The sequence below is a fragment of the Anolis sagrei genome, chromosome 3, assembly GCF_037176765.1.
Source record: "Anolis sagrei isolate rAnoSag1 chromosome 3, rAnoSag1.mat, whole genome shotgun sequence".
In the NCBI taxonomy this organism is placed as follows: domain Eukaryota; kingdom Metazoa; phylum Chordata; class Lepidosauria; order Squamata; family Dactyloidae; genus Anolis; species Anolis sagrei.
The window spans coordinates 46,186,721-46,213,542 of NC_090023.1; the positions used below are offsets into that span (position 1 = coordinate 46,186,721).

A 26,822-nucleotide genomic window follows, 5' to 3' on the forward strand; every position below is an offset into this window, starting at 1 on the left:
TTGAAGACCTGGCTATTTTGATGTGCCTTTCCGGAATAGGAAAACCCCAGCACTATGTCCCAGAAGCACTTTATTAGAGTTTAAGACTCTCTGCACATTGCACTTCCCTGAAATCCAACATACCACCTGTCACACCCAGCACTTTTTAACCTGTATCCATCACTGGCCTGGCCCTAGTTTTTACTGCGTAATGGTGTAATGTTTTGTTATTGCTTTATGTTTTTAATTTGCTTTAAATTGTATTGTTGTTATGCTGTTGTTGTGTTGAGGCCTTGGCCTTTGTAAGCTGCATCGAGTCCTTCGGGAGATGCTAGCTGGGTACAAATAAAGTTTAATAATAATAATATTTGTTCTGTTAGAAATGTAATACAATGGTCTGGTTGCCCCTGACACGGTAAAATAATCACAAAATGAGGAACTGTATTGGGAAGGTGGAGAAACACTGTCCTAGGTCCATATTGTGACTCCTCAGGATCCTGTAGTTGCCTGTCTGTCTGCCTGCTTCTTGCTGACTCGGTTTTGACAGTGGAAGTTCTCCTTTAGCAGCAGCAGCAGTAGCAGGGCCATTTCTCTCAACCTGGCGGCCTGGAGTCCTGCTCAACGTGGGCGACTCATGGCTTCCTCTCTCAGGGAAAGGAGCAGCCCTTCCTGCCTGTGAGGGCGACCATTCATCCCCTCTGAGAGAGGCAGAGGCAGGCACATAGAGAGAGAGAGAAGCACTCCCCGAGGGAGGTTTCCAGGCGCTGTGAACTCTCCTCCTTCTCCTCCACTCAGGCATTTTCGGCCTCTCCCGTGCTTGCAGTTTGCAGCCCTTTCCTCTCCTCCTCTGGACCTGTCTTCCTCCTTTTCCAACCTGAGTTTGCTCTTTCCATACCTGCCTCCCCAGCAAATAATTGACCTAACCCACACACAACACCATCAGGAATGCCTACAGGTTTTTTTCATATGTGACAGCATGATTCTCAGGAGGGAGAAAGAGTGTGTGTGTGTGTAGATGCCCACTCCACCACGCAGCGCCCCTTCCTCCCTCCCAGCCAGCCAGCCAGTCACCCTGTGTGCGCTTATTTGTGTGTGTGTGGGTCTCTCTCCAAGAGGGGAGGGGGGAGTAGTGGGTTTTGCGTGCGTTCCTCTTTGGGTGTAACAGGCGAGGAGAGCGGCTGGCTCTGCTGTCTGTCAAAAGCCGCCAGCCAATAGCAGCAGGCCTTGTATAAAAAAAATGAATGTTTTCAGTCTCTGGCTTTGCATGGGCTGTATGTGGAACAGGGGTGCCGTGGGAGAGAGAGAGAGAGAGCGAGCTTCTCTCTGTGTTCACTTTCACATAAGAGAGAGGCCAACACATTCACTCACTCCCATTCAGTCACATAAATAGAGAGTGGTAAGTACACCACGCAATGTTTGGGATATAATAATAATCATAAGGGGAGGTGGGGGAGAGGGGTGGGTGGTCTTTGCGCCTCTTTGCAAGACTTCGCTTTCGGTTCTTCTGAGTCCTTCGGAGGCGCTTCCACTTGCCTCCTCCTCCTCCTCCTCAGCTTGCAAGGGTTGGCCTCAGAGGGAGAGAGGAAGGAGCAAAGCTTTCGCCTCCCTCCCTCTCCTCCTCCTCCTTCTTGTCACCCCCTTTTCCCCATTCACTTTCCCCTTCGCTCAAACTTTGGGTGAGAAAGAAGACGGGGAAAGAGGGGCTCACCCCTTTTTATGGGCTCCCCCCCAAAGCAGGAGAGTCTCTGCGAGGAGGAAAGAGGTGAGTTCGCCTTGCAGCGCGCAATGCCTTTGCAGAGAGAGAGGGAGAAGGAGAAAGAGGCTAGGCCAGCCAGTGCCAGGCTGCCTTTGCAACCTCCTCTCTCTCTCTCTGTGTGTGTATGTTTGTGTTTCCCACTCACTGGAGCAAAGAAGGGGGCCTAGTTTTGGGGGTCTTTGGTGGGAGGAAAACAAACCCCTCTAGGGGAAAGGGGACCCACCCAAAGGGGGTCTTGACAGAGCGCCTACAAGCCAAACTTCACCGGGAAAGAAGAGTCTGTGTGTCAGATGGAGGGTGGCGCGGGGGGGGGGGGGGCAGTGAAGGGCTCATTGGCGCTGCCTGGCTCCTGTTTTGGGGTTTTTGTTTAGTGTCTCCCCTTGGAAAGAGGTGTCGCCACCTTGGAAAGAGGTGGTCGAATAAAGGAAAACAAGCTACTTTAAGGGAACTCATCACACTAGAGAATGAATCCACTTTAAATCCGGTTTCTGCTTCCTATAGAATTCTGGGGTTTGTAGTTGAGGGAGGGTAGTCAAGACTCCTCCCTAAACTTACAAACTCCAGAATTCTGCAGGAGGTAGCAACCGGATTTTAAGTGGATTTTTTTTCCTTTAAGGACCTCATAAATCCACTTAAAATCTGGTTTCTGCCTCCTGCAGAATTCTGGGGTTTGTAGTTGAGAGAGAGTATTCAAAGCTCCTCCCTAAACTACAAACTCCAGAATTCTGCAGGAGGCAACAATCAGATTTTAAGTGAATTTTTTTCTTCTAAGGCCCCTTCCACACAACTGAATAAAACCCCATACTATCTGTTTTTATCTGGGATATATGGCAGTATGGACTAAGGACCTCATCCAACTAGAGCAGTGGTCCTCAACCTGGGGTCCCCAGATGTTTTTGGCCTTCAACTCCCAGAAATCCTAACAGCTGGCATACTGGCTGGGATTTCTGGGAGTTGTAGGCCAAAACACCTGGGGACCCACAGGTTGAGAACCACTGCACTAGAGAATGAATCCACTTAAAATCTGGTTTCTGCCTCCTACAGAATTCTGGGTTTTGTAGCTTAGGGTGGAGCCTTTAATAGCATCACTAAACTACACATCCCAGAATTCTGCAGGAGGCAACAGCCAGGTTTTAAGTGGATTTCCCCCCCTCTGAGGCCCCTTCCACACAGCTAAATAAAATACCAAATTATCTGCTTTGAAGTGGGATATATGGCAGTGTGGACTAAGGACCTCACACAAATCCACTTAAAATCTAGTTTCTGCCTTCTGCAGAATTCTGGGGTTTGTAGTTTAGGGAGGAGCCTTTAATAGCATCACAAAACTACAAACCTCATAAATCTGCAGGAGGCAGAAACTGGATTTTAAGTGGATTCATTCTCTCGTGTGGTGAAGTAATCAGATAACCCAGTTCAAAGCAGATATTATGGGATTTTTCTTCCTTGATATTCTGGGTTATAGGGCTGTATGGAAGGGTCAATGTGTGATGAGGCTAACAAGCTACTTCGGGCCCTTCCACACCCCTATAACCCAGAATATCATGGCAGAAAATCCCACAATACCTGCTTTGAACTGAGTTATCGTGAGTCCACACTCAGATAATGTGGGGTTTTCTGCCTTGATATTCTGAATTATAGGGCTTTGTGGAAGGGCCCGAAGTAACTTGTTAGCCTCATCACTTGAGGACCCTTCCACACAGCCCTATAACCCAGAATATAGTGGCAGAAAATCCCACAATAACTACTTTCAATTCAGTTATATTGAGTCTACACTCCAGATAATGTGGGATTTTCTGCCTTGATATTCTGGGTTATAGGGCTGTGTGGAAGGGCCCGAAGTAGCTTGTTAGCCTCATCACACAAAGACCCTTCCACACAGCCCTATAACTCAGAATATAAAGGCAGAAAATCCCACAATACTTGCTTTGAACTGGGTTATTTTGAGTCCACACTCAGATAATTTGGGATTTTTGATATTCTGATTTATAGGGCTGGGTGGAAGGGCCTGAAGTAGCTTGTTAGCATCATCACACAAGAGGCCTTCCACACAGCCCTATAACCCAGAATATCATGGCAGAAAATCCCACAATACTTGCTTTGAACTGGGTTATTTTGAGTCCACACTCAGATAATGTGGGATTTTTGATATTCTGAATTATATTCTGTGTGGAAGGGCCCGAAGTAGCTTGTTAGCCTCATCACACAAGGACCCTTCCACACAGCCCTATAACTCAGAATATAAAGGCAGAAAATCCCACAATACCTGCTTTGAACTGAGTTATCATGAGTCCACATTCAGATGTGGGATTTTTTCTGCCTTGATATTCTGGGTTATAGGGCTGTGTAGAAGGGCCCAAAGTAACTTGTTAGCCTCATCACACAAGGACCCTTCCACACAGCCCTATAACCCAGAATATTAAGGCAGAAAATCCCAGTAATTTCCTTTGAACTAGGTTATCTGATTACTTCATTCTCTAGTACAGGCATCCTCAAACTGCAGCCCTCCAGCTGTTTGGGCCTCCAACTCCCAGAAGTCCTAATGAGCTTGTTCAATTGTCGGGAATTCTGAGTTGAAGGCCCAAACAGGTGGAGGGCCGCAGTTTGAGGATGTCTGCTCTAGTAGTTCATCACACTGGGGAATGAATCCACTTTCAATCTGGTTCCTGCAGAGTTCTGGGGTTTGTAGTTTAGGAAGACTAGTTTAAAGCAACCAGATTTGAAGTGGACCCATTCTCTAGTGTGATGAGGTTTCCCTTGAAGGAAACAAACAAAACCTTGCACTTGCCCCGCTTCCCTCTCTCTGGACACAAACAACAACAAAATGTGCCCTTCTTCTGCTGGGCAAAGAATGAGAGAAAAGGGACATTTGCAAGAAGCCTTGAAGGAATCCAAAGAGATGGAGAAGCAATGGGGAGGATTGTGTGTGGGGGGGGGGGGGGGGAGGGCTTGGGAGGAGAGAGGCTGTGTCAGGATTTTGCATGAATGTGGGATTATGTTGTGTCAATAAGTTTAAGGTGGAGAGAGAGAGAGCAGGGCTGATTGGAGAGGGAGAAAGAAGGCCTTGGCAGTTTTTCCTAGAGGCAAGTGGGTCGCGATGACAGAAAACTTGCCCAGGATTGGCCCCGGAAGGGAGCTGCGTGCTTGATACCCAGTGGGGTCTTGAGTGGGGTGTTTTGCCGACTCTCCAGCCGGCAGATGGGTGTCGAAACTGTTATTTTCCTGCTGCTGCTGCTGCTGCTGCGAGGAGGCGAGTGTATCAGAGCTGCCTCTCTATTTCTTTTCCTCTCCTCCCTCCCTCTCTCTCTCTCTCTGCCCGCCCTCCTTCCTCTTCCTCCTCTTCCTCTCCTTTATGAGCGAATGTATGAAACTTGCAGGGCTGGATCCGGCGCCGGAGCTCGCCTTTTTGCTGCCTGTCCTGCCCTCCCCAAATCCTCCTCCTCCTCCTCTTCCCCACATTTTCTGGTAAAGGACAATTTTGCAAAAGGAGGGAGGAGGAGGGCAAGGGGGAAAAAGAGGTGGGTGATGGGGGACGAAGCCGAGAAACGTCTCATTAATCCTGGGATCTGGAAAGCGCTGGGGTTTGTGTATAGGTTAGGAATCTCTCTCTCTCTCTCTATGTAACAATCCGGCAAAACGATGCAAAAAGAACATGTACGACACAGAAAGAGAGAGAGAGAGAGCGGCCTGAAGAGGGGGAGGCTAGAGAGAGAGAGAGGGAGAGAGGCATAGATAAGCTATCTTCTTTTTTTTTCTAAAGGGAGGAGGGAGCAAAATAGGTTGTCTATGGCGAGAGAGGGAAGGAGAGAAGAAGGCGAGGTAAGGAAATGCCCAAGTGCTGTGATTCCTCCCCCTTTTCTCTCTCTTCCCCTAAAAGTGTGAAGGGCCAAAATTAAGAGACTTCTCGCCGGTCGATTCTGTTGGAAAGTTTGTCAAGAGAGAGAAATGGGAAAAAAAAGGGGGAGTGAAAAAGCAGCAAGGAGGGAGGGAGGGAGGGAGGAAGAGCCAGGCAGGAGCTAAGGATGGCCCCTTGGCCTGGGGCTTTTTTACATGAAACCATTGCCTGCCCTGCTCCTGACACGTTCCGGTCCCGGGTGGCTGTCAGGAAAGGGTGAGGAGTGGGCCCGGCACCCACTCTCGTGTCTTGTGGGGGGAGGAAGGGGGTGGGGATTCCCCCCTTCCAACAACCCCCACCCCACCCGTCCTCCTCTTTCCAGCTTCGAAGATGGAGCAGGAGCCGCAAGGATTCTGGGCTTCCATGTGGCTTTGCCTCCTCCTCTTCCTCCCCGGTGGCAACAGCCGCGGGATCATCGCGCGAGAGGCGGAAGGGGGAGGAGGAGGAGGGACAGACACAGTGGGGTTGTTCACTGATTCTTGTGGGGGTGGGACAACTCCGTCAATAACCCCCTCCCCATTCCTTTCCCTATCTTCCCTCTCTCCTTGACTGCCTTCTCTTCCTTCTTCCCCCTGGTTTGCCTACAAGGTGCTATTGCAAGCTCTCTCTCTCTCTCTCCCCCCCCCCCCCTTTTCTAGGAGGTTGTGATTTGTACATTGCATGCATGGTGATTGCTGCTCTCCTCCCACTGTCACCCCCCTCTCTCCCCCCCCCCCCCCGCAAGATGGACTCTGTGTGTCAGTCTTTAAGATGGACATTTCGTAACTTAACTACTTCATCACACTCCAGAATGAATCCACTTTAAATCCGGTTGTTGCCTCCTGCAGAATTCTGGGGTTTGTAGCTTAGGGAGAAGCCTTGAATAGCACCACTAAACTACAAACCCCAGAATTTTGCAGGAGGCAACAACCGGATTTAAAGTGGATTCGTTCTCTAGTGTGATGAATCAGATGCAAACTTGGGGCCCTTCCATACAGCGCTATATCCCAAAATATAAAGGCAGAATATCTGCTTTGAACTGGGGGCCCTTCCACACAGCCCTATATCTCAGAATATCAAGGCAGAAAATCCCATATTATCTGAGTGTGGACTCAGATAAGCCAGTTCAAAGCAGATATTGGGGGATTTTCTCCCTTGATATTCTGGGTTATATGCCTGTGTAGAAGGTCCCTGGGATATATGGCAGGTGGACTCAAGGGCCTACTGCACAACCCTATATCCCAGAATATCAAGGCAGAAAATCCCATAATATCTGCTTTGAACTTGGGGCCCTTCCACACAGCCCTATATCCCATAATATGAAGGAAGAAAATCCCACAATATCTGAGTGTGGACTCAGATAACCCAGTTCAAAGCAGATATTGTGGGATTTTCTGCCTTGATATTCTGGGTTATATGCCTATGTGGAAGGACCCTGAGTCCGCACTGCCATATATTCCAATTCAAAGCAGATAGTGTGGGATTAAATTCAGCTGTGTGAAAAGGGGACTTTGGGTCCTTCCACACAGCCCTATATTCCAGAATATCGAGGCAGAAAATTCCACATTATCTGAGTGTGGACTCGGATAACCCAGTTCAAAGCAGATATTGTGGGATTTTCTGCCTTGATATTCTGGAATATAGGTCTGCATGGTAGGACCCCCACATAGCTGAATAAAATTCCACATTTTCTGCTTTGAACTGGGATATATGGCAGTGTGAACTCACATAGCCCCATAACCCGGAATATCAAGGCAGAAAATCCCACAATGTCTCATTTGAACTGACTTATCTGAGGACCCTTCCACACAGCCCTATATCCCAGAATATCAAGGCAGAAAATCCCATACTATTTGAGTGTGGACTCAGTTCAAAGCATATATTGTGGTATTTTCTGCCTTGATATTCTGAGATATAGGGCTGTATGGAAGGGCCCTGAGTCCACACTGCTATATATTCCAGTTCAAAGCAGCTCATGTGGAATTTTCTGCCTTGATGTTCTGGGATATTTTGTCTGTGTGGAAAGGGCCTTGGTGATGACCAAAAAAAAAAAAAGGGGGGGGGGCATCAGCAGCAGCGTGTGTATGTGTGTGGGAGCTCTGGGTTTATCTTCCTTGTCTGCATGTACTCCATGTTGGATAACCTTGGCTTCCACCCCCGGACCTCCCGTTGCATCTCCTTTGCCTGCCTTCCTCCACTTGGCATCCTGGGTTTGTGTGGCTAGCAAGCCAAGGATCTCCTGAGCCCCTCTAAAGGCAGGCAGGTCTGGCTGCCTCATAGTTTTCTTCCTTTGGATTGCGATGATGACTACGAGCAAGGGAGTGGGGGTGGGGGAGAGCTTTATCAGGAAGTATCGGCAAGTAGGGATTACCTGAAACTACCCCATAACGTTTCAGGGTCTCCGATGGGACCTTCTCTCTTCTGCAGTCTGGGTCTCTCTCAAGTTTTTATTTGGAGGTGACAGTGATGTTGCTGAAATGGATCTTCGCCACCCGATGGAGCAATTACATGTGCAGGCTGAGGGGCTTCCTGTTTTGATTTGCATTTGCAATTTTGAGATCAACTTTCTGTATTGAAGAGAGGGAGGAAAAAGCGAGAGAAATAAATTCACCTGGCTCTCCCCCACTCTCAATTTGTTCTGTCCCAGTGTCCTTATAAACATGGGCACTATCTTTTTCTTTGACTTTTGAACTTGTCAGTAGTTTTTTTTTTCTGAAGGCAATGTTTTTATAAGAATTTACTCTTGGGTGGCTTGTGGTGGGGGAAAATTAAGTTGCCAGTTTGGAGTTCCTCAGGGCTAGTTGCAATACTGTAAAATTGTGATGTCCTGATGATATGCCTTTATTTGATACTTTATAGGTCACTATCACATGACAAAGGCTTGGAAACAGCTAAATTTTCCTCTGCCTGCCTGCAATTTCCATTTGCCTTCCTGGGTAAGTATGTAAACTGTACACACAGGAAAATAGTATCATTGTTATTATTAAGAGACAGACAGAGGGCCCTTCCACACATCCCAGAATATCAAGGCAGAAAAAACCCACATTATCTGAGTGTGGACTCAGATAACTCAGTTCAAAGTGGGATTTTCTGCCTTAATATTCTTGGATATAGGGCTGTGTGGAACGGCCCTGACTTGAATATGATGAAAGGTGCTCTTTTCAGAGAACGTGTTTTCTTATGGTACTTTCAGCAAATGTTTTCGTATGTGATGTGTGTGCTCACATTCATATACATACATACACAGTACATGAGGACTGCCCTGTTGATATATGTAGTTAATGAAGAGATGAAAAGGTTTAAAATTGTGCAGCAATTTGTTAATTATTGTGATATCCAATCAACAAATAATTGTGATTAACATCTTATGAAAGGAACTGTAGTTTTATGAAAGGTGGGAACGAGTTTATGATGTATGAAGTGTTTTTGTTTTTTCATTAGCTGAAGAGGTGAGACTAAGTTATGTATGTTTTTAAAGTAGTAGATAATAGCAGAGGCACTTTTCAGAAGTTGGGAACAAAGTCCATCCAACTTGAATGTTGAGGTCACTTAAATGTGCCAGTTGTCTTTAAAAGATCACCTTTTCTTATATCTATTTTCCTCTAAATAGTGACCATAGCTCAGTTAAATTTTAAGATCTTGATATTTGCATAATCATTTTAATATTGTAGTTTTAAAGGTGATTTTTGAACTCTAGAGAGTGAATTTATTCAAAGTAATATTGCAAACAGTGGGATTTAAAATTGTGAGTCAAGAGACCATTTGGTTTAAACGAATTGGTAATAATACTCCTGTATTTAAAAGCTTCAGTGCTGCAAACAAATAAACACAACCAACTTTTTGAACTATCCCATGACTTATGAAAATTACAAAGCCATTAATTAATTGTATTTTATGAATGTTGCTGCTTATATTTTATATGCAGTGCTCACAAAAATGGTGGTAATTTATAATCTACAAATAGTTATGTAGGAATAGAATCTCCTGGCTCTTCTAAATTTATTAAATAGCTTGAGAACTTATCCAGATAAATTTGATAAATAGAGAAAACTTCCGCGAAGGCTTGAAAAGCTGAAGCGATGGCCTCATGTTGATGCTGCTGCAGCCTTTGTGTGTTAACATTCCAGTTACAAAATACCCCAACACTTTTCCCTAGAAGATACTGTTCGTTATATCTGAGTTATTGAGGTATGCCAGTCACAGGAAACACATTCAGTCCTGAAATATTAAAAGAACTGTTCTTAATGCAGAACTAGTCCATTCATTAGGTGTGAGTTGTAGCAGAAGTATAGGCCTCCAAGTATTGGTGAAGTTCTTTGCTGTAGAGTAGGCATGGAGGAGCCTGTCAAATATTATTGGACTTCAACATTGGCTGTGTTGCCTTCGACTGATGGGAATTCTAGACTAGCACAGTGGTTCTCAACCTGTGGGTCCCCTGGTGTTTTGGCCTACAACTCTTAGAAATCCCACCCAGTTTACCAGCTGTTAGGATTTCTGGGAGTTGAAGGCCAAATCTGGGGACCCACAGGTTGAGAACCACTGGACTAGCAGCATCTGGTGGGCTACATGTTCCCAGCTGCTTTTCGAAAGATGTTTTATAGACCCAAAAAAATGCTAATAAAATCCTATGATGATTATATTAGAGGTAGGAGTTTAATCGGAGTACTCAGATGCAGCATGATGGAGTTTAGTGCACAAGAAACCGAACTGTATATTGGGAGTCTCACCTCTTTACTCACCAGAACGAACTACTTTCTCATTATTTTGTTTGCAATATTGGGACATTAACATTAGTTATTAGATTAACATATACTTTATAGCAGGGGTCCTCAAACATTTTAAACAGAGGGCTAGGTCACAGTCCCTCAAACTGTTGGAGAGCCGGATTATAATCTGAAAAGAAAAATGAATGAATTTCTATGCACACTGCACATATCTTATTTGTAGTGCAAAAAACACTTAAAATACAATAATTAAAATGAAGAACAATTTTAACAAATATAAACTTAGTATTTCAATGGGAAGTGTGGGTCTGCTTTTCGCTGATGAGATAGGATTGTTATTGTTGTGTGCTTTCACGTCGTTTCAGATTTAGGTTGACCCTGAGCGAGGGCCAGGTAAAAGACCTTGGAGGGCCGTATCCCCCCCCCCCCCCCCGGGCCTTAGTTTGAGGACCCATGCTTTAAAGAGTTGTTGTAAGGATTACAATGAGAAGGTGTATGTGAGGCACATGTATAAAGGTATATGACGCCCATTTTAGTAAGATCTTTTTTTCAAGTTACTTACAGGAGAAGGCAAACTGAGATTATCAGCTCTGTCCAGAACTACTGGGACGATGAAATTGTAAATGATTGTTTACATAATTTTTCAGTATAGAGTTGAACTTTTTAATTGTATGCTTCAGATTTGCTACAGTTGCATGATAGTGAAGATTGTTGTCTTTGTGTAAGTATGTGTGCTTTCTTTTAATGCTGAGTGGTTTAGTACTCAGTACTTAAAACTTTATTGCAGTGGAAATGCTGTATGCTATCTGAATCTAGATTGCCATGGTAAAAAGATACACCAATTTCTGATTATTATGTATCATTAATGACATATGGGTGCCATAGACATTTACAGTGAAAGATTCATGGAGAAAGTTAGAGTCTAAAGCAAACTTGGTTCCTACCAATGTTAGAGTGCCACCATCAGCCATACAAATGATAAGGATTTTTTAAAAATCCAGCAAAGAAAGGAAATAATAATTGAGCCTTTAAAATAATTCAGTAGAACAATTTTTTTTGAAATTGGAAATGTTTTGGAAAAAATATAACCCCCCCCCCCCCAAAAAAAAATCACACTGTATATGTAGAAACACATAGAGATTTCTGTGATGTTTCTAGGTAATATTTTTACATATAATTTTGTTGTAGTTTTAGTGAGTTTGGTTTTAAAAGCAAAATCTTCAGTTAAATTACCTTGCAAAAGTATCAATCTCTTCTGATTTTACTACATTTTTTGGTGTTACAACTTGGAATAGGTTTAAACTTGAGGTACAAGATAATCAAAATCAACACTGAAGGGACAAAATACTTTTTTGGGTAAAAAGGTAACGCTAACAAAAACATAAATGACACATATTGGTTGCATAAGTATTTACTCCCTTTGCTGGGTCGTATTTAAACAGACCCAGTGCCTCCAGAATTCATGTAAATAGTTGAATGTAATCTATCTGTGTGTAATTTCAGTCTCACATTTTCTTAGATTAAACATAAATGTTTTGGGAAGGACTCAGAATCTGTTACAGAGGATATATAAACAACCAGAATGATGCAAACCAAGGATCAAAACAAGTCCAATATAAAGTTGTGCAGGAACACCAGTCATGATTGGGTTGTTAAAAAAATGTCCCAATCTGCTGACATTCCCTGGAGCACTATTCAGTTCATTATTATAAAATAGAAAGAATGCGGTTCAAGTATTGACTGTGTCTAGAGAAAGCTGTCCATCAAAACCCCATGAGGGAATCATAGGGCACTTCCAGACAGAAATTTATTGCAGGCAAAAATGGGTTAAAGTAACCTGTTTTCGCCCGCATTGCTCTCTGCATGGGCTCCCAAAAGAAACAGGCTTTCCCGTTGTTTGTCTTCATTGCAGTGCGGTATCTACTGTGCTGGAATGGGGACAACTCAAATCCCCACAAGACCTTTAAAATAAATGAAAAACTTACTGGGCTGCCATTATGCCTCTCTGCATGCATCCTGCCGCATACTAATGATGCGCCAGGTCCCCCTTCTCCTATCGCTTCTTTGGTATGTCCCATGAAGTATGCGGAGAGACCTAGCAGCGGCTCCACAAGTTTTTAATTTTATTTTAAAGGTTTTAGGGGGATTTGAGGAGGGGGTGGCTTTGCTTCTCTGGGCCCACAAGGACTGAAGAACGAATTGGGCTGTGCTGACTGACTCTTCTTAGCACCAGCACTACCCAGGGATCAGTCCACACAGGGCCCATACTGCATTAGACCCGGGTCTTTAAGAAAGACCTGGGTCTAATGGAGTACCTAAATAATTTGTGACAAAGCAGCATTTTTCTGCTTTGTCACGAATTATTGAAAGCATTGTTTGAATGCCTCTGGTAAAAAGCCTGACAGTTTCCACATTTTGGTCCCTGTCTGGATGGTCCCAGAGAAGCAACTAAGAATTCAGTAGGAGTTATGAAGGAGTTGGAGAAATTCACAACTGAGATGAAAGAAGCTATCCATGGGACAACTATCACCCAGATGCTCCAGAGAACATGTAAGAGTGATGAGAAGAAAGCCGTAGCTGAAACAAACTCTTATTAATGGCCATTAGGAGGAGGCATGTGGGAAAAAAAACAACAAACATTGGGGAAATCTTCTGTAGATTCATGAGACCAAAATAAAACTTTTAGATCTTGATCAAAATACATTGTCGAGTGTAAAAGCCCAGTGTACTCATTTCACTGAGAATACAATTTCCGTAGTGAACCCACTATCATTTGTGGGATTGCATTTCTTTAGTTAGCACTGGTCAGGAAAAGGGCAAGATGGAGAAACATATGGGGTAATAGAAAAAGAAAACCTGTTTCAGTCAGCAAGGGACTTGGGATTGAGGCAGAAGTTTGCTTTCTAGTTATACAGTGACCCTAAACACAAAGCCAAATTAACACTGGAGTGATTTCAAAACAAAACAACTCAGTATGTTTTAAAACAGATTGTGAATCTGTAACAATATTGAAAGTGACTGTTAACAACATTTCCCATCCAATCTAACAAAACTGAAGCAATTTTGTCAAAAACAGTATGCTAAAATTGCTGTGTCCAGGTGTGCAAAACTGATAAAGACTTACTTAAGAGTTACAACTGCTTATGGCCCAAGGTGTGTCTATCAAATATTGACTGGGGGTGGGGGAAAGGGGCAGAAAACTTAAAAAAAACCCAAGAAGTGCCATGTGGTTTTGTTTCCTTTACTTTTGTACCACAATACAGATGTTTCGCAAATTTGCATTATTGAGTATCTAATATAATTAGGGTTTTTTTTTTGTCGTGTCAGGAGCAACTTCAGAAACAGCAAGTTGCTTCTGGTGTGAGAGAATTGGCCGTCTGCAAGAACAAACAGATGTGCTAATCTAGTGCCTTTCACCATATCCATTGGCTGAGGATGATAGGAGTTGTAATCCAACATATATGGATGCTTCTATTAGATATCAGAACAGAATGCATTATTTTCATCTGAGTATTAAAATCCAGCCATTTCGTTAAAGTGAAGTTTCGATGTCAGTAGATCAAACATATTTGAAAGCTGAAATCCTGAATCTAAAAATTGAAGTATTTTAACATTTCTCTGGAGGCCTTTCTTTTGATAGCATTTCACTCTAACCACTAACTTCCTTTTGACTTTTAATGATCAGGCTGTTAGAAATAAAATACATTTGCTATTTAATTAGTAGTAACAAATCATTCACGAGAAGTCAGAATATAAGTCTATGCAATGCAATTTAGTGAAGTTTTTTCCTTAAAAATAGATTCTAAGTTATTTCTTTATTTTGGTTAGCAAAATAAAACGTAGCTGTTTTTGAAATTACAGGATTTCAAATTAGGGACTTCAGGAATAAGTCTGGGGTCTTACTCTGTAGTATTATGCCAGCTTAATAAAAAGAGATAGGCTAGCTAGTACTTGAATGCTACAGGCCAAAGGGCAGCACTGCAGCTTCTTTTGCTCGGTGGTGGTCAGATGTCATAAGAAGCCAATAGGGTTCCACCTGCTTGCAGAACATTGCTTGGGCCTGGCTTCTCTGTCTGAATACTTGTTGCTTGAGTCAGCATAAGGCTGTCTTCAAGACATTGACCACCAGTCTTTGTATGCTATTCTGCTTGTTCTGAGTAGTCTTTGCTCACAGTCACTAGCCCTGACTATAGCTCTGACTGTGTTACACATAGGAAAAAATTGCAGGAGCAATGGTCAATCTATGCAGTACATAAATAGAAAACAATTTATGAATATTTGTATGAAGAACTAAGGGAGAAGATGCTTGTTATCCTGCTTTACTAAATGTCTACTAGACAAAATGTATATGGAAAGATTGCAAAGGCCATTCCATCAGCACAGAACTGTAAATTCCATGTGCTCCACTGGTAAAGCAAAATATACAGGGTCTTCAAGTGAAATATTATAGTTATATCATATATTTATATTATATTATAGATTGTTTGGGCAAAGAAGAGTGTATCAGTCATATCAGAGGGAATGAGGATGCAAAGAATAGTCCTAATCCTATAGAAGGGGACCCTTTTTTCCTCTGATATTATATTCAATATGTAGGACATGAACATTAATAGAAGAAAATGAGTACAAGTGCTGTGTACCAACAGTATTTACAGAACAGCAATAGATAGCTGTCACAGCACTATGAGACAGATTTTACTGAATATATATGTTATTGTACACATTACTTTGAACTTTCAGAAACCAATATCCAGATACATATTTGTTGTGTTACATATAGAAGGTCTAAATACTCTAAAAGCAGAAAATCAAATCTGATTTTGGAAGCTAAGCAGGTTGAATTCTAGTTAGTATTTGGATGAGAGACTGCCAGCAAATACCAGGTGCTGTATGCTGTATTTCAGAGGAAGGAAATGACAAAACCACCTCTTGGTATTCTTTGCTTAAGAAAACCATATGAAATTCATGGAGGTCACTATAAGTCACCAAATGACTTGGAAACACATTCAGTGATATATAAATATTTTCTTTTAAAAAAATGAATTTATCCGTTGCACAGCTGGGTGACATAATCAAGCATGGACCCTAGCGGCACTTATAAATATGGGACAGTGAACAGTAGAATAATATGCAGGCTATTGCTGCAGCAGCTCTTGGTAATCAACTACAGGTTGTGCTATTCATATACTTTCTCCTAGGTTAGAAATGGGTATTCTTCAGTTATATTATTTTGGTTCTGTTTAGGCTGTATTTGCAATAAAGGATTTTCTGACACTAGGGAAGCTGTGCCTTTAATTTAGCTAATGTATTAAAGTCTTCAACTAAATTGTGGATTACAGCTGGTGCTTTTATAGTTACATGATATTTCATGCTTAACATGTCATTGGGCAAAATCCCTTGAGGATGGACATGGATTATCCAGAATTCTTAAACTATTCCACAGGTCTCTATTCCATCTCATCTCCATTACTTATAGATTTCTAACTTACATTTTTTAACTTTCTGAATTTACCTGTTAAATTACACATTGTGGGTTTTTACAATAAAATAGTAATATTTACTTCTTATAGTCAATGATCAGCACCAATTTTTTGAAATATAATTTGGATATTTGTTTTACTTGGATATGGTAATCCAAAAACATTTTGTGGTTTTTGCTTTCCAGTTCATTGTTACCCACCTTTAGGGGCATTTGTGTCTTTGTACATAGGCATCATTACACAAAGAGCTGCCTCGTTGCTGGAAAAATAGTTTTCTGTGGCACATACATACAGTATGCACACTATTGCATGAAGGTGCTGTAGTCCTGTGGATCCCCCATTTTTCATAAACAGGTTGCAGTGTGACTCTGCCACCACTGAAGCTGGTCATAGTACCTCCCTCCACCCCCCCCCCCCACCGCAAGTAAGGCATGACTGTAAATGAAAAGCAAGTCTTCAGCAAAATGTAATCATTGCTATGGTAGAAGTAGAAGATCTACAGCACATTTCACGTTAATGTGAAAAACGGAATTTTTGATGAAGCCTCTACCTTTGCACAGTGTGTAGGCAATTCTTGAAGGCAGCCAGACATTTTAAAAGCCCTATAAACCTACTGACACAGAATGGGAGGGAACAAGAGCAAATGAATGTAGTCTCGGTTCCACAGAAAGTACTGAGATTTCCCATGAATAACTTTAGAATTAATAAAGTCATGCTGGCCACATGACTTTGGAGGTGACTGCAGACAATGCCAGCTATTCAGAAATAGAGATGAGCACCCCAGAGTCGGACACGACTGGACTTAATATCAGGGGAAAACCTTTACCTTTGCTAAAGTTGGGATCCTGTGCACTTTTCTGGAATACATTCAATGTGTACAAAATAACCAATGAGGCATTAAAGTAGGTATGTGATGCATATAAATATATGGATTCTTACAGATACAGAAGTGAAGAGCATGATAAGATTTCCGAGCATGTAAAATGTGTTCAAGGCAAGCCCTATTGCCAGGAATACAGTCTGTAGCATAGCTGTGAAAATTTCAAAAAGGCAATTTGCTGACAGCTAACTTAACTTTTCACTGGACAGCATTTAACAAGTCACCTTTATTTTAATTTGTTTGAAGCTTCTGGGTTGGATCCAGATTATGACTGCAATCCTATACCTATTTAACTGGGAGAAAGCCTCTTGGAATTTATGAGGATTATTTACAGATAAACATGTCTACTATAGAAGTGTAAATTAGTTGAGTTTAATTTCCAATTAAAGCAATGGAACTTAACTTGGGTCTTGACTAATTTTTCACATAAAATGTATTATGACCACAAAGAACATAAGAGGTCATCTAGTGCCCTGTTTTCATCTTGCCACTGATTTTCCTCCTGTCACTTAAGAATTTTCATGTTCAAATGAATTTCCTGGCAGTGTAATTTCCAGTAGTTTGGCTTCAAAAACAAGACATGCTGGGATCATTCTACTTATGGTAACTTTTGTCCATCTCTGGAGACCCCAATTTTTCAGTGTCTATCACAAATTGCAATATCAGAATTGTACCAGTATTCCAAGCGCAGCCAAATGCAAGACAGATTGGAAATATTATTTCCAATGACCTTGTGTGCATCTACACTGCAATTATAACACCACTTTAACTGCCATGGTTCAGTGCTATGGAATCACGGGGGCTGTACAAGGTCTTTAGCCATTTCTGCCAAGAGTACTAGTGCCTCACCAAACTACAAATCCCAGGATTCATTGTGTTGAGTCAAGGCAGTTAAATAGTATCAAACTGCTTTCTTAAGTTATACCCCTCTGCAGACTGCCTTAGTTTTCTTAGCTAAAGAATTGTGAGCCAATTGACTCTTAGATCGTTTCCATATTTGCTGGTACTGAGGCAGGTCTTTCACATTTTTTGATTGTGTCTTTGATTTTTGTACCTAAATAGTTCACATTTATCTTTATAGCATCGTATTTTGTTAGTTTCAGCCTAGTTTGGGAGCATTTGCCCAAGACCTTTGGAAGGCGTCAAGTTAGAGAGTGCTGTTTTCTTCAAATTTTATTTGAAAGCAAAGCAAAGACTTTCTGTAAATATTTCAGATTTCAATATTAATGTCAAAAATATGTAGTATGATTTTACACAGGATTTGTGCTACATTAGAACAGTAAAGGCAAATATCATGGAACCACTTGATGACACAATTGAATAATGACTTGACATGTAGACGCTCATGATAATTTTTAAGGCTTTATATGGTTTTTATATTTTTATATTGTATGCTAATGTTTTTAACAGTATTTTATGATTGTTTTAATTGTTATAATTGTTGAGGCATCAAATTGTTGCCAATTGTGAACCGCTCTGAGTTGCCTCTTGGCTGAGAGGGGCAGTATATAAATGTGGTAAATAAATAAGTAAATAATAGTTTCCCAGCTTATCTCAATCCTTTTAGATCTTGATCCTCTTTTCTATAGTGTTGGTTATTTATTTTGGCTTTGTTTCATGTGCTAATTCAACATACATAGTCTGGGTCCAATCCTTTAGTTGTGACCATGAAAAATCTATGCTTTATCCTCTGATCCTATAAATACCCAAACGTCTCATTGAATTAATTAAGAAGTCCTTACATCTGAGTACTGTAGGTAGCTATACATTTGTATGTGAGTTAATAGTAGCAGTTCATGAGTACAGAGCAGGTGTTTGGGAAGGCAGCATTGCTTTATTGACCTTGCATAATTAGGAAGTAAGTGCTTGATATTGAATCAAAGTGCAGTTGGTTTTAGATACTATGGAAGTGATTCTGAGTAAATAAATAATTAGGCTAACTAGTGGAACTTTTCCAAATATAAAACAAGTTTTCAGGAATTGCATTTGAACAAGAGGCTTTATCTCTCTGTGCTAGGTATGGTTAAAAACAAAATGGAGAATTTTGATGTAGTACTTTCTAATTTGCTGGGGCATTGTGAAGTTAAAGAAGAATATTCTGGATATCTTCAAGCCATAGTGTTTGAACAAACAGAGTTACTGGTATATAGATCGCATTGTACCCTGTGCAAGTTCTGTACAAAAATTTAATAATGTTCCCTATTTGTTTGTATGCATATAGTGTGGAACTGTACGATGTTCCCCTAAATATGTAGAACTTAATGCAACATAGTTCATTTCAGTAACTTTTGGGAATCCTCCTAAAAAGCCATAAAAATCCCCATAAAAATTCCTATGCACCCAGCGAAATTTAGTTTTTTTAATCTCTACTCAATCATGTTAATCCTTTGGCAAGTCACATTCACAATCCCTAGAGCAGTGGTTCTCAACCTGTGGGTTCCCAGATGTTTTCGTCTTCAGCTCCCAGAAGTCCTAACAGCTGGTAAACTGGCTGGGATTTTTGGGAGTTGTAGGCCAAAACACCCGGGGACCCACAGGTTGAGAACCACTGCTCTAGAGGAAGGCAATAGAAACTTCTGGATAAATCGTGGCATAAAAACCATAGGATAGGGTCACCATAAATTGGAGTCAACTCCTCACAATATCAATAGAATTGTAAAAACACAAATTTTAATTGAAATTAGATTGTTTAATTTTCTAATACTGTAGAGAAAGAATGTATAGAGATTGTTTAATCTTCTAATATTGTAGAGCTATTTTTATGTTTTTGAATTATTTTAATTTTTTATATTAAACATGTCATATTAACAAATGTTAACAACTGTTAAAATATATGTATTTTAATGGTATTGTATTCTATCTCTGTGTTTTAACTATCTTGTATCCTGCCTTGAGCCATGATGAGAGGCAGGTAACAAATCAAATTTATTATGTTATTATTATTAACAAGAACAGACATTAAAAGTTTAATCTTCTTTCCAGATGGAAAGCTGTGCAAAATGATTTCTTCCTAAAACCCTTTATTCCAAATTGCTTATTCCTAAATATTGTACCAGTAAATAAATATGCAGATATAATGTGATATACAGGGTTAGTCAAAATGCATAGGCCAATAAGCCATTCAATTGAATGGCTTATTGGCCTATGCATTTTGACTAACCCTGTACTTCTGATATTTTGCTGGCGTAGTGGGTATACTTCACCAATAAACTATTTTCATAGCTTATTATTTTTCAGAATGGGCCATTAGAGCCCAGGGTATGATACGAAAGTACTTGAGGCAGCAATCCTGCTGATCGTCAGCCCCTGTAGGTCTAGCCAGTACTTGAATATGAGACGGCCTAGAACCTCATGGACATGAGGTTTATTAGAAAAGGCAGGATGTAAATACAATATTGAAATTAGTATAATAATCTTATTTTCCCCCATTGAAGTCAGTGAGAATACACAGGTGTGATTTTTGTAATTAGATGTTTGGTTTTATAGTTTGATGGTGATAGGCAAATAATTATAATTTACAATTATGCGAATGAGTGGATGGTGAACTTTTAAGTATCTAAGGCTCTAAATAAATTTATTCTTCTTTCTAGATCACTGTGTTAAAAATTACATTCAAGGTTAACACAAAAAACAAGGAACTTTGGACCATTTAGTCCTTGGAAGATAAAATGGATAGTAAAATGTCCTCTGTGGGTGCAGAAGTTAGCCATCTCGCTTTTGTTAAAATGGTTTTGTGTATGACAACCACACATTTGAAAATGAGGAGTATTTCTGTAAAGCTTTCTTGCCAGTCACTTGGATGTGGTTTTTACTTGCTCAGGTTACCAAGCAAGTGGCTGTAAACAAGACTTTTTATATATTTTCATTATACAAAGTGTTTTCTTGATCTTATTCATCTTCATAATAACAGTGTGTTATGAAATCTTATGTTAATTGTGGTCTTGCACTGGACACATTTTGAAAGATAGCTACCACATTATCTACTCCTTTCCTTAGGGTCAGTAGGTAGAAAGGGGATGTTTAACTTTTCTCCCTATAAAATTCTAACACAAAGCCTAATAATTCCCCTCCTTTTCTCCAAGCTACTGTTTGTATTGAAAAGAAGGTACCACAATATGACAAATTGATATTTCCCTCCTGGAGGAGAAAGGGATTTTTCTTGGGAGAGGGAGACATGTTTACCTCTTAATTGTGAGTCATGGTCCTGGTTCCTCATAGAAGTCTAAGTCTAAAATATGACCTTAAATACTTGAATAGTATCAAATCTTGACTGATCTTGGAAACTAATAATTGTCAGGGCTGGCTATTGTTTGAAGAGAGATAACCAGAGACTACCACATGCCATATTCAAAGCAAGGCAATGACAAACCTGCCAGTTAACCTTGCACAGAAATGTGTATGATAGTGTTACTGTAAAGAGTAAACTCAAAGCTCCCTAACTACTACAGGACTATGGCTATAGAAGTTCTGCTTTGGGATAACATTCCATTATGCTGGCACATCAAATGCTTGGTAGAATAAAAATAACTTCAGCTGGTTGCAGACGATGAGGGGAGATGCTTCATGAATTTCCCAGGCTAGAACATTGCACAGTTTAGGTCTGACCACAAAAAAATGCTTCCTCCCAGTCAAGATGCAAGGATAAAAACAAAAACAAAATAGCACTCTTAAACAACTCTTAAGGAATGAACAGGGTGACAGAGGGAGAGGATTGCACTTTCTCTATCTCAATCCAAGCCATTCAGGACTTTAAAGATGATTACTTTCCCAGGGTTGGGGGATGTGTAACAACCTTTTCCCCCAAAAAAGTGTCATCTAAAGGCCTAACAGGATACCAAAAGCAGTCACTAAAATTTGCAACAAATGGAAAGCCAGTAGCAAAAATGAAAACACAAAGAATTCAAACCAACAACCAGTAAATAAAGTTAAGCATTGATAGAGTTTTATACAATTAAATGAATTGGAAATACCTGAAAATGAACTAGATGGCAGTACAGCTGTTGAAAAAATGGGAGTCATATCCTCCCACATGCAAGTGCATACCAAGATGCCACCTGCAGCACTAGTTGAAGAGGCTGGATTCTTATGTAGGATTTATTCCTGAAATCAGCAGACTAATAGTATTCTACCTGTTTTCCTGAGGAAGATACGCATAGTGTCAAATAAAAAATATTGCATTTCATGAAATAATTATGTTCAGCAGCAATACACATACAAACACATAGCATTAGTTCCAGATTTACTTGTATTTTTTACTGTTTTTAGTTCAGTTACTTCCATTGTTCTTAAATATTAAGTCTGAATCCAGTGTTAGTCCTAATATGCCCATAAAATATAATGAGTTATGTAAGTGATGACTAATAAGTCTTATTCATTTAAATAACTGTACTTTCGTTGGAACTAGAATTGGCTTAATAATTTTATATTAGGGTATCTATACAATAATTCTGTACGATGAAGAAGGTTCACTGAATCTTACAGAGAATCCCAGAAGAGACTTGTGTGCACAATATGAAACACACAATCTGGTTTGCCACCAAATTTAGGATAGACAATTAATCCTAAACATATTTAATGGTGTATTTATTTATTATTTATTTATTTACAGTATTTATGTATCACTTTTCTCATCCCTGGGGGGGACTCAAAGCGGTTTACACAGAGCTAATGGCAAAATCCATTGCCTTACATATATAAACCAAATCACAAATCACAAAACCATATAATTAAGCATAAAATCAATAGGACAATTCACTATAAGATAAGAAAAAAGACATTTAAAACATGAAATATAAGAATTAAAACACCCTATGCTATTATACATTTTCATCCACCTTGATGAACCAGTTACTCTTTAATCAGCCTGTATTTTGGCCTCTCCCTCCCTTTTTTTCCCAAATGAGTTCTTTTGTTGCTTGATGCTTGTCTATTATTGTTATGTTGTTTTATGCTTTTTAAATTGTATTTTGTTATTGCTTTTAACTGTATGTTCCCTGGGCTTGGCCCCATGTAAGCCGCCCTGATTCTCTTTGGGGAGATGGAGGTGGGGTAGAAAAATAAAGTTCTTCTTCTAACAAAAACATTAAAATCACATGATCCAAGTGCATTGACTTGCATGATGTAAAAGTTTTTAAAGCACTAACTTATTATATTTATAACTCAAGCTTCTCAATTGTTTTGTAAGAATATGTAAAAGGGACTTTTCCTCTTAATCCTAAACCCTCCAATGAGACAGTTTTATTAGAATGACAAAAATCAATCTGGGAGAACCTTAAAACGGTACCAAAACCTCTTCACTCTTTACCATGGTGCTGCTTCTCAGGTTTTTGGATACCTGAATGGGAAAATGGAAGCAGCAGTTGTCAGCTGACCTCTAAGGTGGCATTGCTGCTTTTCCCTCTCAATTGAATGATTCTTATCCACGGGTCATATCAAAATCCATAATCTTAGCTCCAAATCCTGCTCTTGACTTATACATGAGGTCAGTTTATACTTGAACATATACGGTAAGTTGCTCTGTGCATTTTTATTTATCGGGGTGGTTGTTTTAAGTCTGTTAAGTGTGGCACACTTGTATCCAATAAAATAAAAAAATTGGCAACTGTTTTGTTGCATTTCATACTTTTCTGTCCTTAAATGCAATTTAGATTATTACTTCTTTTGTATTGAGAATGAGCATATAATTGTTTGAACAAAGGTGTTGCAGATAATTTTCCCTTTTGATATACAGTGCATACAACTGGTCATATCACATGCTATAGGCAGTCCCCAAGTTACGAACAAGATAGGGCTCTGTAGGTTCATTCTTAAGTTGAATTTAGATGTAAGTCGGAACAGGTACCTTTTAAAAGTGTAACTCCAGACATTTTTTGTAAAGCTTTCAATAGTACAGGGAAGAGCTAATCTACCTGTGGTGTTTGTTTTGCTGTCGGTGCCACTGTTCAGAAGATTTCACCTCACATTCTGTATGTCTGATTATTGGATTTTGAAAAATTTGGCTTGTTGTGGAAACAAGGATTGGTGATGAAGCTTCAGTTGAGATACCTTTTCCCCATGATAACTCTTTCGGGAGTGAATTTCCCTTCCAGGAGTAGATTTTTCTCACTTCCTGTGGTCTCACCCATGTTCTTAACTATGAATCATTTGTAAGTTGGATGTTTGTAACTCGGGAACTGCCTGTATTTGGAAACATGCATATAAAGATGGCAAAGCATAGATCATGTCTATAGCACTGTGGTCCCTGTAGCAATATCAGTGTAGTTTTGAATGTGGTAAACATGAAAAATTAATAATTAGATGAATAGATTAGTGATACTACTTTAAAAAGAATAATTCTAAAATAAGTATTGAAACTTTATTACACAATATATATATATATATATATATATATATATATACACACACACACACACACACACACATACATATCAAAACTGAAGTGGATAAATACAATAGAAAATGTGTGATTTGGTCTGCCTAGTATTTTTTTGAATGTGGATAGTCTATTAAGGTTTGACCGACCCAGGGAGAGTTCATAATTCATTTTGCAGCCTTCCAGTTATGCAGACCACAAACCTTTGAGTAAGTAATAGTGAAACTATTAGGAACAACCTATTTGTACAGAAGATGATAAAAAGGACTAAAATGATGTTAACTAAAAATTTGTCTGCTCAAATATGTTAACTTCATTATTTTTTTCTACAAATAAGGTAAAACACCTCATGTTCAAAACTTTAATGAAACACAGTTTTGAGTTTTATCATTTCAATGTTCTAATGTGGATTTGTAGTTATTTCAATCTCAATATATTTCTACATGAAATATGTATGAATCCAATGTACCTATGATAGACTTGTTTGTATGTCAAGCTTCTCAGCTATAGAAATTATGTAGCATGAAATCTTTCTCAAAATGTTTGTAGGAGAGGATCACCACTTAAACCCCTCTTTCAGTTTTCTGTAGCACCAACAACCTCTTGTAATTGATTTTATTCTTTTAATATGTTGTCTTCGAAGTAATTCGATTGAATGATATCAGGTGTAAATCTTTTTGATCAATGAAATATTTTTTCAGTTGCAACAGGTACTTTATTTGTTGATGAAGTGGTAATATGTTGAATTACAGGCAGTCCCCGAGCTACAAACATCTGACTTACAGATGACTCATAAGAACAGGGATGAGACAACAGGAAGTGAAAGAAATCTACCCCTCGGAAGGGAAATTCACTCCTGAAAGAGTTATTGTGAAAAAGATGTCTCCACTGAATCCTTGTTTCCACAACAAGCTACATTTTTCAAAATTCAATTCTCACAGGGACAGAAAGTGAGGTGAAATCTTCTGAACGGGGACACAGACAGCAAAACCAACATCACAGGGGTGTTATCCAAAGTCAAAATAATATATTTTGGCTGGAGTTACACTTTTAAAATGTACCTGTTCTGACTTATATAAAAATTCCACTTAAGAACAAATCTACAGAACCTATCTTGTTCATTACTTGGGGAGTGCTTGTACTTTATATCATATTTGTTGAAACTAAAAAAAAATCGTGTCAGAAGCGAATTGAAAATATACTGCTAGTCGCTTCTGGTTGTGAGAGAATTTACCGTCTGCAAGGATGTTGTCCAGCGGACGCCGGGATGTGTTACCATCCTGTGGGAGGCTTCTCTCATATCCCCACATGGGAAGCTGGGGCTGACAGATAGGAGCTCACCCCTTCTCTCGAATTTGAACTGCAGATCTTCCGATCAGCAGTTCAGTCAGCACAAGGGTTTAACCCATTATACCACCGCAGCTCCTTTGAAATTAAATATGCTAGCTAGACATCTTATTCCAGTCAATTTTCTACTAAACAAAGATTTCCTATTTCAAGAGGAAGCATCAGTAATGTAAACATTACTGTTATATATTTTGTCATGTTAACTTTGGTCAGCTCTGGATTCCATAGGTTTGCAGTTCCATGAGGATAGCTTGTATGCATAGGCACTAGCTCCTAAATATATGGAATTCTTCATTTATCAACCTTAGTTCAAAATTTGCCTAGTTTCTTTCTGTGCATTCATTGTATTCCCCAGTAAATCCCATGAAGCCCACACACCCCACACACTTTTGTTTTGTAAGAATCTTTTAATGTTTCCTTTCCTTTATTACTGTACTTTCCCTTATACTTTACGGCAGTTCAATAAATCTGTCAAATAATGAACAAAGTTCCATCTAGTTTAGAAGCTATTTATCTCAGTGTTCCTACACTTTCACTGTATTCTAATTTTAATTGAGAAATCCACCTTGACCTTTCCATCAACACATCTCTGCATTACATTATTTAGTTGCGTTAAACTGTATTTCCCTTGATGAGGGGGTTGTGAGATTGAGGTACACACACACACACACACACATACATACATACACACATATACATACATACATACACACACACACACACTCATACTGCTTTCGTTTTTACTAAATGACTCCTCTGCAATAATGTAGAGCTTGCTCCCATCCTAATTCCAGTGAATTTATTAATAAGATTACAGAGCTGGACGTAGAGTCTTGCTTATCCAACCTTTGCTCACCCACCGTTCTGTATTATCCAACGCAGCCTGCCTCCTGCCCGAATCCACCGCTGTTTCAATACATTGCCATGTTTTGGTGCTAAATTCATAAACACAGTAATTGCTACATAACGTTACTGTGTACTGAACTTTTTTTCCTGTCGATTTGTTGTAAAACATGATGTTTTGGTGCTCAATTTGTAAAATAATAACGTAATTCGATGTTTAATAGGCTTTTCTTTAATCCTTCCTTATTATCCAACATTTTCCTTTATCCAACATTCTGCCGGCCTGTTTATGTTGTAAGCGAGACTCTACTGTATGTCTTTTTACAGGATTATTCTTCTTATCTATAGAAAGAATTATCCATTTATTTATAATTCTTCTTCTTTAACCAGTAACGTTTAGAAAGAACTTAGTCAAAAATATTTTGAGTGTGGAAATATGCAGTGTCTGTTGGACCATCTTTTTCACCAGGCTTGTAGATAAATGAAAACAATATGACTGGATTATCTTTGCAAAGGTCACCTTATTTAATATAACCCTTTTTCTATGATTTAAAGTTTTATCATAAATTA

At 39.7% G+C, this 26,822-nt stretch overlaps 1 protein-coding gene across 7 annotated transcripts in view; it reads left to right on the forward strand.

The window, feature by feature from the left end:
* Window positions 1–1,237: 1,237 nt before the first annotated feature.
* The window catches only part of BBX (BBX high mobility group box domain containing), a 137,607-nt gene continuing 112,022 nt past the window's right edge, over window positions 1,238–26,822 (forward strand). Inside the window, exons 1-2 of one of the 7 annotated variants that reach the window (XM_060770668.2) lie at window positions 1,238–1,375; window positions 8,466–8,542. In XM_060770668.2, the coding sequence (XP_060626651.2) occupies window positions 8,477–8,542 (66 nt within the window). In that variant the 5' untranslated portion in view covers window positions 1,238–1,375; window positions 8,466–8,476. Of the gene's footprint in view, window positions 1,376–1,565; window positions 1,742–5,058; window positions 5,251–5,474; window positions 5,552–8,465; window positions 8,543–26,822 lie in introns of those variants that run through there. The other 6 variants (XM_060770672.2, XM_060770667.2, XM_060770671.2 and 3 more) reach the window with 6 other exon arrangements.